Raw genomic sequence first — 13,130 nt, 5'->3', positions numbered from 1 at the left:
CAGAGAACAGGAGGTTAATAGAAAAAGCTAATTTAAAAAAAAAAAGACAACAACAGAGATCCATGCATATGCAGCCGTCTGACATGGGGAAGGTTGCTACACTACAAGCCTACCCTCTCTCTGAATAGAATATACTGACACATTCCCTGTATCGATGGCCAGCTCCACCCTTGTGATCTCGCTGGATGGAGATCAAGAGACCAAGCTCCTTGAGCGCTGCCTGCCCAGAGAACGTGCCGAGCTGAAATTACAGCACTTAGTCCCTGAGTAGGGTTCTCCACGAGGCATTCTGGAAACCCAGGTGCATTATCCTGGCCAGGTCCATGGTCCCCTCCCTGCTGGTCCCTGCTTGGTAGACTCAAGAGGCCAGAGCCTCAGTTGCTATAAATTGGTGTGTCTCCCTTGAAGTCAGTGGATTTATACCTGCTGAAGATTTGACCCTCCTGGTCCTTGAGCAATCTTGAGCCCAGAGATTAATGGTGTCCAGCCTCTTGCGTTAACCCACATTAACCCTTTGTGGCTTTTTGACCCTCTGTAAGTGGAGAGATTTATGATTCTTCTAGCACCTCCAAGGTGGAGGAGTTGGTCCGTTAGCTCAAGCAACTGTCGCTCGTGTTTAGATCCAGAGGGATCAGGTCCAGTCCCCGGGAAGGGGAGCTCCTTGCAGCAGCCTCTCCCTAGGTTGGTGGAAGAATTCTTCCGTCGGCCTAGCTACCACCTCTTCAGGACATGGATTACCGGTGCCTATGGGAGAACCCTTCCCATTGCTGCGGGGAGTGTCTGCACAGCAGCTGTGCTGCTGTAGCATTTCAAATGTAGACAAGCCCAAAGACTGAACGTGCCCAACGGCTAAAGTGCTGTAGTTTGCTATGTAGGGAAAGGTTTAAATTACCGTACAAAGTACAGCCAAGATTCCCATCCCCCGAGCCCTCAGGCTTGAATTTATTGTTGCCTCCATGTCTGTGTGTCTGTCTGTTAAACAGCCTGTTGCTAATTGCAAAGCGAACCGGCTCCCTTTGGCTGTCGCCCCTCTTACTGTGTACTCCGAGGAGGACGTGTCATGCCTCTGACCCTGCCAGGGAACCCCCAGTATTTGTGCAGTGTTAAGGAGATCTTCTTCCCCAGGGGAACTTTCTGCTGCAGTGCAACAGCTGGCTTGTGAGCTACTTCCCGGGAGGTGGGGGAGGGGGACTCTCGTTTGCAAATTTCACGCCGGAGCAATTTGCGTTCCGTAATTAATACACATTGGAATGCATAATTACAAACAGAAACAAATCACGCTTCCTGATGATTAAAAATCAAGCTGGGGAAGTATTCCAAGGAGCGAACCTCAACCGGCACGCGGCTAAGAACCATGGGGAACGCTTCGGCGTGAGTCTCCATCAGTCCAATCCACCCTGAGCTACCATAGCCCCAGGGAGAGCACCAACCACTTCCTCCGGAGACAGAAAAGGGTGCTGCCATCTCTCAGGGCAATGAGTCTTTCTTAAAGCCAACCCCTGATGCCTCCTGAATCAGGCCTAGCTCCAGCACTGTATCTGTATCAGCATAACCCTGTACTCTAGATCCAACCCACAGTGACTGAAGGGGCTTTTCCATCCCTGTAGGAACGCCAGCTCCTCAAACCACCATAGTTAGGTCAATGGAAGCATTTTTCTATCAACATAGCTGTGTCTACACTGGGGGTTAGGTTGGCGTAGCTCCGGTGCTCTGGATTTTCACACCCGAAGCGCCAGAGCTATATTGACCTATACTCTAAGTTTAGGCCAGGCCAAAGTCGACAGAATCTATGGGTGTGACCCTAAAGTGGGAGCCTCTCCAGCTCCCCTGGAAGTCAACGGAAGGATCCTCATTCACCTCACGGGAGCCCTGTTGAAATGGTCCAACCCCTTGGAACGAGAGGCGTCTCTATTTCAACTACACAAGGCGCTGTCCTTGCTCATCAGCGGCTTTCCTGCCTGGCACAGGGAGAGAATTAGGCCAGAGAAAAGCCGAAGGGGAAGGTCAATGGAGGGACTGAAGCCAGGGCAGCAAGGAGAAACTTTGGCCACTACTGCAGTCAGTGAACCTTTCCTCCTTTTGTTTCTGCCTGTTTGCACAGCTTCTGTTACTCGTCCATTGGTCCGCACAGACTAGAGATGGGGCTTGTATCTGTACAGCCACAATTTTTGTGAGCCTTATTTGTCCAGAGCGTTTAGCAATAAAATGTAACATGTGCGAGAGGCATCTGTCCCCCCTTTATATCCATGCTGGGAGTGTGAACCGAGAAAGCTTGCTGCAGGTTGCTGCAACCTCCTCTGATGCCTTCTGGGTAAGACTTGGAGGTCATGGAGTCCCTGATTTCCAGAGACCTCGGTGACGTTCTCTGCTTCAGCCCCAGGGCCTGCAGGACTCTGGAGCTGACAGCCAGTGGGGTCCTGGCAGGGTTCCAGCAACAGGTGACAGCAGCAAGAAGCGACAGGGGCCTCCCTGCAACGTTCCAGCGACAGGTGACAGACTCCCGAGGGGTCCTCCTCTGGGTGCCAGCGACGGGCAACAGCCTCACGCAGGGAGAGGGGGACTCCTCCGGTGAGCGGGTGCGGGGGGTGTCCCGTTATCGCTTCGGAAAATATAGTCACCCTGCAGCTCTCAACCGCCGTAGGGGGAAAGGGGAACCCCACAGCTCCCAGCCACCCACGGTGGTGGGGGAAACCCGGGAGCCGTAGCAGCAAAAGTCACAGACAGGTCATGGCTTCCGTGAATTTTTGTTTATTGCCCATGACCTGTCCGTGAGTTTTATAAAAATAACCATGACAAAATCTTAGCCTTACTGATGGGGAGCAGAAGCTTCAGTCTCCAGTCCCGGCAGTCCTGGTCCTTTCCCCACCACTAGACATGCCCTCACTATGCCTGTCCTGTGAAAAGAGGAGGTGTCACACTCTGCTGCTGTCATTTCCTTGCCCACATCTTCTGGATAGAGACGGCTTCTGCCTCTCCCGCTGTTCCTTGTTTCTCTGCACTGCCCCTGCTCCAGTGGCTGAACCAAGGATCCCGGTCTCTCATGGTCCATTCCACCTAGTTCAGCAGCTCAGCAGAGGGGGAAGCAGCTGGAGAGGATGGAGTGGCCTTTGGGAACTCACTGCCTGGTGCATCTGCGTTTGCCCTCCAGGAAGGCTGCACGGCTTGTGAGAATGGCAGCAGTCACTCGAATTAAGTTTTATTTTAAGGAGCTAGCACGGTAGAAGGGAGGGACTGAGGCAGGTGGCAGGAGCTTTTCATTACCCAGCTGAGAAGCGACAGGACTATCCTGGCCATTTGTGGCTTTGCCAGAGTTTAGCTGTCATCGTGCTGCTAACGTCCCGATGCCCAGGCATCAATCAGACCTGGCAGCTTGCGTCCGGAGAGGCACCTGGCTGGGTAGCCAGCTCGAGAGCAGGGATCTCCTGGACTTTTATTATATGTACGGCATTTTGCTCGCACAGAAAATTGATTTTCTTTTTTAAGCACAAAATATAGCAGTTTTATAACCTTTCTTCTGCTTGACAGAGGCCATTTATAACCTGCCTTCACCGCTGCATGTGCAGGCTCTGAGCGAACTCATCTTCAAGAACTCAGTAATGCATTTTTAATTGTGAGCTGTTCTTAGGCGAGATTTATTTTTTCCGAGGACTGGTCCTTTTGTTGTGTTGTGGGTTGTTTTTTGTGAGGTTTCTTTCTTTTTTTTTTTTTTTGGTTCTGGTTTTTGATAAAAGAAAATAAATAAATAGCAAAGGTGGACTCGGAAAGCACTTTAATCAGGGTGGCGGATGATTGATGGCATTAGCTGCCTGCTGGCTTTAATCTTTTGGGACAGGGAAAGCCAGCCGGAGAATTGAAATTAAAACCCGGAGCGGAACCGGATCCCTAGCTTGTGCAAAGCGGCCCGGCTCCGTTGGCTTCAGTGGGGTTACTCTGATTGAGCACCGACTGAGGATCTGTCCTTCTGCAGTTGTCTGTCTTCACTGCCAGCCACGAAGGCTTCCCCCTGGCGAGAACTGCTTCAGAGCCCCGTCTGCCTGCTCCAAAGAGGCACTGGGCTGCTTTTTGAGAATGATTTTAAATGGTGGCGGGGTGGGTTGAGATCCGCAACCATTAATAAAATGCACGCGCAGGCTTAAACAAATAGCAAATACCCAGCCAAAGTCCTCACTGCCTTCAGTGGGGCCAGGATCAATCTCTCAGGAGTCCATTTAATTGGGATGCCTTCTGTGGGCAAGGGGAGGGATAGCTCAGTGGTTTGAGTATTGGCCTGCTAAACCCAGAGTTGTGAGTTCAATCCTTGAAGGAGCCATTTAGGGATCTGGGGCAAAATCTGTCTGGGGATTAGTCCTCCTGAGGTCCCTTCCAACCCTGATAGTCTATGATTCAGTGTCAAGCATTTCCATTTCCTAGCATGAAGATACCGTCCAGGGAGAGAGGCTGGAGTGGAGTGTGCCATGAAGATATTGTAATGGCTCTTTTCAACAGAAGGTCCCAAAGCCCTTTGCCAAGTGGGTTAGCACCGTTTGCCTGAGGCACAGAGCAGGGAAATGGGGCAGAGCTCTCCTTCATCCCAATCTAGTGCTCATCCCAGTCCACACTGGCTTGCACCTGTGGAGACCCGAGGTCAGCTTTTCGTGTGTCCTCCGTTAATGCTGACGACAGACCTGAGTTAACCACTGGTGTAACGCCGTCCACCTCGCTGGAGTGGAGCCTGATTCCATTAGGAATGAACACGGCCCCCCAGCGCAGAGAGCTAACTCACAGCAGGGAGCTGGGTCCCTGGCACTGGCTTACCTGTTGGTCCCACCATCACGTCTGGCAGGGGAAATGCCCCCAGAACCAGCAGGGTGAGGTATCCCACTCGCCTTAACATGTCCCCTCTCTCTGCAGTGCCCGCCGGAGCTGAGGCCGATGAAGGACGGCACTGGCTGCTACGACTATTCCAAGGGGATCGACTGTTCGGATGGCTTCAATGGTGGCTGTGAGCAGCTGTGCCTCCAGCAGACCCTTCCCCTGCCCTATGACCCCTCCTCCAGCACCATCTTCATGTTCTGCGGGTGAGTCTCCTGGAACCATTGCGTCAAAGGGGTTCTGCAGCTTGACCGGAAGACTTGAGCAGCTGGCTCCTGCTCTGCTCTCTTCCCTTCCCCTGCATTCCTCTGAGCCATGTTTGTGTCTGTACTCCCATGTCTCTCTCTGCATAGTCAGACCTGTGTGGCATGGAGGGAGTAGAGGAATAGATCCGCTCAGAACAATGGCGGAATTGGCCTGTGTGTGCGCGCGCATGTGGCAGCATAATTCTGTTCTCGCTGCACATCCATACAAGAGCTTGATGACCCAGTAGGCATCTGTGAAAATATACCAGTAACTGCATGTGCTGTGTGCCCCCATGGGGGGAACGATTATTCACACGGGGGCAACAAGTATCGATCGAATGTGCATGCAATTTTTGATGGTGAACGTACGTTCCTGCTGGCTGGCAGTCTAAGCACGTGGGAATGATCTGTGTGCAGACGGACAGTTCTCACTCCTACAGGAGTGTGTGTGTGTGTGTGTGTGAGAGAGAGAGAGACTGTACAAGTCAGTCCATGGCTTGTTATATAAACCCCAAACTATTTTGTCGGGTTGTTGTTTTTTCTTTTCTTTGTTTGTTTTTTTGCTGTGCATCTCTTTAAATAGAGTTTCATCCCAGAGCTTGGCCAGGATCCTAGAATCCTATGTGATTTAGCATTTCTCTAAGGAAAATCTCCCCGACTACAGAATGTTCCAAAGGGAGCTCTGTGATTATCTGGCTTTACGCGGCATGGCTGCAAAAATAGCCATCCATCACATAAGCCATCCTATGCACTGCTCTGGTTTAGAGGCTGGGCAGATTGTATCTCTTTGTAAAGAAATCATAACATCACCCAATAATTGAACAGTAAACTAAGATTATTGGCTGCACCCATGCATTAACCTACTTCAGTCCTCCCAGCTACAGGGGAAGAGGTGGGAATGGGAAGGTAGCAAGAAGCCATTTACTGGAGGAAACATCTGCACCCAGTCGTCCCCTGGAGGGTAGCAAAAAAGTGCAGCGGGAGAAGGATTTACAGCAGCATGCACTGAAATGGAGGCAAGTGGCTCCCAGGCAAGTGGGAAAGTAGCGGGATACCCCATCAGCAGATGCAGAGGCAGAGAGTAGAGGGAGACGTGCAGCGTCTGGCTAAAACTGGTGGGTGGTGGAGAGTCAGAGGGCACTGAAGACCTGGAAAGCCATTCCCCTAACTACAAAAACCTGCAGGGAGCATTGATGGGCTCCTGCCCTGTTCGCCTTTGCAGACATTGCTGCCCGTCTTGCCGGGGGAGAAGTGTTGTGCTTGGTAAAGGCAGAGTGACTGCCCCTCTGTGTGTTCATAAGAGCCATTGTTCCAGTTTGGGTTTGCTTGGATGGAGGGAGGGAGCCTGAGGTGTGTGTGTGGGGGAGGGGAGGGGGTTCCAATTTCTCCCAGCATGTGTGCTGCTGGGGTCCAGCCAGAATCTACAGCCAGGGAGCTGGAGAATCCCCTCTCCCGCAGTGCTGCTCCTCTGGAGAATGCTGCTTTCAGGCCATGAGCTGCATTATACACAAAGCCTTCATGCATCACTGCTCTGAAGTCAAGTCAGCTGGAGAGGGACTGGCAGGACAGGCCCCAGAGCGTATGTGCCAGCCTGATCTATCACTACTTTCCTCTGGCCCTGCTCAGACAGCACCGATCTCTTTTCCTCTCGGTGCCCCGGGGAAAATGGCATCACAATGTCCACCATCCTTCCTGTAAGCACTGGGGGGACCTATCAGCCAGCTGCAGGAGCCCGGTGGATCACAATCAAACGGGGATATTCCCAATATCCCCTGTGCATTAGGGTCCCAAAGCCGAGTTCTCTGCCAGCTCCAGCAGGCAGAAAAGGGAGCATGGGTGCCCTAGAACAGACTCCCCTAAAACTTCCCAGACACATTCTGCCTCTTGCCTGGTGGCCGCCACTGCTCGGAAAAGCACTTTGACCTTCAGGGAAACGTGAGTCATGGTTTGTGCAGTGAAGAAGCAAATCCCTAACTCCGAGGAACACCTGTCAGCTCCAGACACATCCAGGTGCTCAGACGGCAGAGATCTCGCTGAGCCCCAGCCGTTCACAGCTCCCAGGGGACCCAGCTTTCTCAGCCACTTTCTTTCCTCTCATTTTTCCCCTTGCTTTATTGCTTTGCTGCTTGGAATGACTGTGTTATAAAGAGAAAACACACACCCTCCGCAGCTGCTAGGCAGGGGTTTGGGAAGCGGGGCAGTTTCGGCAGGGAAGTGGATACACAGCAAGGCTCTGCATTCCAACAGAGTGTGTTACACGCGCAGGGAAGGCAAGAAAACTCGTTCAGCTGGGCCAAGCAAATACCGTGTGATGAGTACAGGGTAAAGCATTAGTCGTATTATAACTACACCTCCAGGGCCACGTAGTGCTAGGCACTGTACAAACAGTGACCCATAGGCCCTAGCCTGAGATGCTTGTAGCATAAACGAGAAAGGCCAAAAAAAGGATTATCCCCATTTCACAGTTGGGAAACCGAGGCTCAGAGAGATTGAGTGACTTGCTCAAGGTGACGTGGAGTCTATGGCAGAGCTGGGGATTGAACACAGATCTCCTAGCCCCAGTTCAGTGCCTCCTCCACAAAATCATCCTGCATGTCTTGTGGGAGCAAAAGTCTGGAGAGCAGGTTTTTTGGTTTTTTTTTTTAAATTTCTGGCTGCACCACAGGAATCCCTGTGTAACCTGAGGGCAAGTCACCTCACCCTTCCCGTGCCTCGGTTTCCCCATCTATAAAAGAGGGGTGACAATACTTGCCTCCTTTGCGAAGTGTTTTGCAAACTAGAGCTGCAAAGTGTTGTAGAAGCACTGGGAATTAACAGTGGGAGAGAGGAACAGAAAACCTTGGATTCACATCTCTGGAGACAGAACAACTAATAAAAACAGGGGCGGTGTCGCTGGTTTACTTGTGCTGTTGGCTGGGGGGACGTTGGCATGGGTGTTCGTACAAGTATTGGGAGGGAGTGTGTGAAATAAAGCCGCTAAATAGACAATGTACATTGGTGCCCAATTCTGCCGTCAGGCACAGGGCGTCATTCCCATTGATTTGTGAGCATCTGCCCTGGTAGGTGGGGACTTGCTCCCTTGGGAAGGGCAGGATGTTTGAGCTGAATTCTCTTCCCCCTGCCACCTGACCGAGGCAGCTAGAACATATTGCCTTGTGACCCTAGTACTGGTGTTCCAGTGCTGCCAGGCCTACCCACAGGGAGGCCCAGAGTACGCAGTGCTGGCATCAGTTGCAGCTGGCATCCAATGTGGGTGTCAGGCTCTGCTGCAGCTGTCCTTGGTGCTGAAGAAAGCTGCTATTGATGCTGCAAGAATAACAAGGATTGGTAACTTCCAGGCCTCAGCTGTTAGTCTCCAGGAGCTCTCCCCAGCCTAGGTTTTGAGTGCCAAGCCTGGAGCTAATATTCTGTTGGCTCTCCAGGCCCGGTGCACCTGCCCGGTGCAGGTTTTAAGTTGTGTGACTCCCCGGAATAGTTTGCTGCACCCTGGTTCCCCAGATCCTCATGGAGTTCCTTACAGTCAGCTGGCTTGCTGTACTTCGATTGTGCTTATCACCCTGACTCTCCTGTCCTGAGAAGAGTCTTTCTGCAGCAGGGTTCAACCTGTTCGGGGGTTGGGCATTGCGTGCGTGTGGCTCTGTCTCTCTCTCTGACCTAGTTTGTGTTGTTTCCCAGCTGTGTCGAGGAATACAAACTCGCTCCAGATGGCAAATCCTGTCTCATGTTGTCTGACATCTGCGAGGGCCCCAAGTGCTTGAAGCCGGACACCAAATTCAACGACACCCTCTTTGGTGAGATGCTGCATGGTTACAACAACAGGACCCAGCATGTCAACCAAGGCCAGGTGTTCCAGATGACCTTCAGGTACTGCCCCATCCCCTCGCTGGGTCAGGTAACATGGTGGATTTGCAAGACGTACCCTGATGATATTGAAGGTCGGAAAGGGGGGTGTCAGAGGTGAGGGTGGTGGGAAGCTTAGCTCTATCTTGCAACGTTGGCATACAAGAGCTGGGGGCAACTCAAAGAAAATAGAGGTGGGGAAAGAGCTGAGAGGTGGTTTCTGTCTGAGATGTGTCACATAGCGGGGCCAGAACTTCAGCTGGTGTAAACCAGCTTAGCCCCATTGATGTCAAAGGATCTATGCTGATGTACATCAACCAAGGGGCTGGTCCAGTGGGAGCTACTCCACATCCACCCAGCCACTCCAGGGTCCGATGCAGGGTTCTTCCCCACAAAATGTTCTCCAGTGGTCTCAAAAGTGCTGAGGCCTCACGGCTCCCACGGACTTCAGTCAGAGTTGCGTGTGCTCTACATCTCTTACGGTCCAGCCACGCGGCTTTCTCCAGTCGAGTGTAAAATCTCCCCAGTGATGTATCCGTGCTGAATTCTGGCCTTTTGCTATGACAATGGGGACTGTAGAACCAGTATGACCTACAGGGAGCTGCTCTGCTCCTTTCTGCACTCAGAAAGCACTGGCAAACCGAGCACTCGGGGGTTCTCGGCAGCGTGCGCTTTGGCGTCTGCAGAGCAGCAGCCATTGCCGGAAGTGAGATCTGACAGTGCGTGAAGGCAGTTTTCCTAGCACGTTCTCCTTCAGTTCCCCTCCCCTTGTGGCGATCCTTCGTGGGGTCTTTTGAACGGAGACAGGAACGCAGATTGGAAATCTTTGCCGTGCGCTTTGTTTCCTGATGGCCGAGCAGGACTGGGCGTTTCATGAAACCTGCCAGCCTAAAGAGCCCGTTGTGTGATGGCTGCAATCTCCCATAAGCCCTCCCTGCGTCATAACCAGCTCCCGCCTGTGCTGCTGTCCTCTTGCTGGGGCTTTAATTTCCTCTCCTGCTCCTGTAATAGAGTGGCCTTTCCTTGCACTGCGCTAGGGCTGGGGGATTTGTTTAAAGGCAGCCTTCCCCTTGCCCAGACAGCAGCCTGATGGAGGGGACTGTTTATTGCTGCTTGAAAGGAAATGCAGGGCTCAGGGACTCCCAGGCAGGCGGGTTTTTCCTTCGCCGCTACCGCAGCCAGGATAGATTCTGGCTCTGAGGGGAAAGATGCTTTAAAAAAAAAAACAACAACAAACATGAATCCTTAAGGAGTGCACTGCCTGCCTCCCTCCCGCCCAGTCCAGCTTGGCTCCCGTTCTGTTTGAGCCACTCGGTCTATACTGGGCCTACACAGCCCCGGGGCCTCCTTTATCTGACCCTGCCAGGTGCTGCCACTTGGTGCGGGGATTAAAAAGCAGGCGAGAAACCATCTTCCAGGCTAAATACCAGCCATAAAGCCAGCAAGATTTTATAACTCCATTTTAGTTGGGAGACACTTCGCTTCATTCCTGGGTTCGGTGGCTGGCTGGCTTTGGGCTCAAGCAGTGCAAGACACCACCCAGCCTCGGGGCTTCCTGGCCCAGTGCTGATTCAGTGTCAGGACCAACCCAGTCTGTCCCCCAGCTGGAAGGCTGGACAGGGAGACCCGATTCGGTTCTCTTCTCTCGCAGGCTGGTAGTCCCGCCCAAATCAAATCATAAGGCCGTGCCTGCTGAACTGTGAGCTGAGCTCTCAGCCAAAGAGGGTGCCCGATGCTGTTCTGGGTGTGTCAGGCCCTCTGGGATGGCAAGGGGGAAGCCCCACCCCTGCCACGACAGTTTTGCCTATGTAATATTTTCCATTTATGGCTGGATTTTCCCACCGTGCTCTCGTAAGCACCCCGTTTAGCGCCGACACCATTGGGGATTTTTCCCTTCGTACCGTTGCATGGTGAGGGACGCCACTGGGGGAAATCCTCCCTTCTCCACTCAGTCTTCATCAGCAGATGTCTTCCACCTCAACCCAGAACTGTGCCGCCTTCACTGGACTCCAAGGAGTGTGGTTTGTTTGCGTGCACCTGCTGAGACATCCCAGGATTTGTGTGATGCAGCTGAAGTTCTCCCAGTCATCTGAGAAATACCCTTTTCCACCTGTCCCCTCCCCCCAGTGTATCACACCTGCCTCCCAAACAGTCCAGGTGTAAGAGTCCAAAAAGCCACCGACCGGTGGAGAGTCTGAAATACCTCAGCTGGTTCCGGGAGCTCTAGCCACCAGGCCAAGATTCAGCTGGAGGTTCCCAGGCGAAGGAAGGATGCCAGTGAGAGGTGAGACCATAAACACACTTTCCCCATCTGATGTGAAACCTGCTCAAAACTCGGCACGCTCCCCTTTGTAACACTCGCAGCTCTGCATTGAGACAATGACTGCGATCAAATCTCATGCGTCAGGCCTTCAGAGAGTTGCTTGCAGGAGTCAGGGAAGGTGTATTCTGAGAGGGAGGGCGTAGCCTTTTGAAGCATCAGGCTTGGCCACAGCTGGAGACAGGATCACGGACAGGGAGGGCCAGTGCTCTGAGGTGGCACAGGGAAGCTTCTTCCTTAGGGTATGTCTGCCGTTGCAGCCGGGGGTTGTAATTCCCAGCTCACGGAGACATAACTTGTGCTAGGTCTCATGGAGCTCAGGTGCTAAAACCAGATGGTAGCTGTGGCAATGTGAGCGGCAGGAAGGGCTAGACACCCTGTGTATAGACATAGCGTCTCCGACACATACGCACTCGGAACAGCCACCTCTCCCGCTGCCACAGCTCCCTTCTAGTTTTAGCACCTGAGCTCCATGAGACCTCACACAAATTGATGTCTCTTTGAACTAATTTCCCTTCCGTTGCAGAGGCCCAGGGCCCTGAGGACATCTGGCTCTCTCCTGTTCTCTGCCTGTGGCACACACCGGTTCAGTCTCCTGAGCAGCAAAATGCGTCAGTCTGACCCGAGCTATTGGGTTATAGACAGGAAGTCAGACTAGGTGGCCTTAATCTCTGTCTGCCTCCTGGGCACCTGAGTTGTGGGTTTCCAGCACCACTGCCGTCACCGGGATAGCTCCTACCACAATCTACCTGGGACATAACACGGGGAATTACACTATATCCAAATCCGGACAAAAATTGCCCATGTGCTTTGCAGGCAAGGAGCCAGATCCTCAGCTGGTGGAAATCAGCACGGCTTCATTGAAACCAGCAGAGCTATGACAGTTACCGGCGGAGGATCTGGCCCTGAGCCCAGCTGCTGTATAGGACAGGGACAGAACAGTTCTGGGGTGAAAGCAACACCGGAGGGGTGGAAGAGCCGGCAGCCGTGGTGGCTGAGTAGAAGAGGAGGGATTGCAGTATCCACTGAGAATGGAAGGGAGGTAGTACCCACAAGGGATGAATGCCTGGGGAAAGGCTGGCAGGAGTCCTGCTATATTCTTTCCTGCGCACGTCTATACTATTATCTAATATACGTGACTCAGTATAATATGCAGCCTTTTCAGTGCCCAGGATACCAATGTCTTGGGATTTAGAGATTGTTCCCCGGGGTGGGGAGGCTGGTGCTGGCTTTGCTGCCTATTTAAAATTAGACTGTTTGTTCTGAGAATATTGGCAAAAAATGAGACACTCCACCCGCCTGCACACAAATGTGTTCAGCCCCCTCCCCTGGAGTCCCTCTGTCTGCTCTCTGTGGAGGGTTATGGTGTAGAAACACCATTACATCATCCTCTAACAAGGGCCGGAAAGGAGGTTAATGGAGAAGAAATTATTAACTAAAAGATGTAATTTGCCTGTGATTTTCATATATATTCAAGAACCTCTCTGAGCATTAAGACGCCAGCTGTTCAAGAAGCCCTTAATTTGGTGCATTTGAAACATAGCAGGAAACTCCCTAATACCAGGGATTAAAAGCCTGTTTCGGCAAAGTAGGAGCAAGAACCTGCTATCAGGACAAAGGGCTGAGTATTTTAAAGGCATTTATCGCAGCTGGGATCCCGTAGTTATGCAGAGGTGACAGTCCTTTAAATGCTGCCCACTTCCCATGTTGTCATAGCTGCAGTGTCCTTAATAAAGAGTATAGTCTCCATCCACTTAGCATGGAAGCCCGGTGCTGGGGGAAGGCGTTATGCAGCTAGAAGCTTTGTCCCTCACGTCTTAGGCTGGATGTCCCATCAGTCCCTGGTGGTAAGAGCCAGGCAGCTAGATGTGCCA

At 52.3% G+C, this 13,130-nt stretch overlaps 1 protein-coding gene across 7 annotated transcripts in view; it reads left to right on the top strand.

Moving 5' to 3' along the window:
- Positions 1–13,130, top strand: part of ASTN2 (astrotactin 2) — a 622,345-nt gene that overhangs the window by 347,547 nt on the left and 261,668 nt on the right. For all 7 annotated transcript variants that reach the window (XM_039506369.1, XM_039506367.1, XM_039506370.1 and 4 more), the window contains 2 exons: positions 4,891–5,057; positions 8,772–8,960. In XM_039506369.1, coding sequence (XP_039362303.1) covers positions 4,891–5,057; positions 8,772–8,960 — 356 coding nt within the window. The remainder of the gene's footprint in view (positions 1–4,890; positions 5,058–8,771; positions 8,961–13,130) is intronic.

The sequence above is a fragment of the Mauremys reevesii genome, linkage group 19 (assembly GCF_016161935.1).
Source record: "Mauremys reevesii isolate NIE-2019 linkage group 19, ASM1616193v1, whole genome shotgun sequence".
In the NCBI taxonomy this organism is placed as follows: Eukaryota; Metazoa; Chordata; order Testudines; family Geoemydidae; genus Mauremys; species Mauremys reevesii.
Note: the sequence above shows the minus strand (reverse complement) of the source record. Positions and strands in the feature narration are given on the sequence as shown.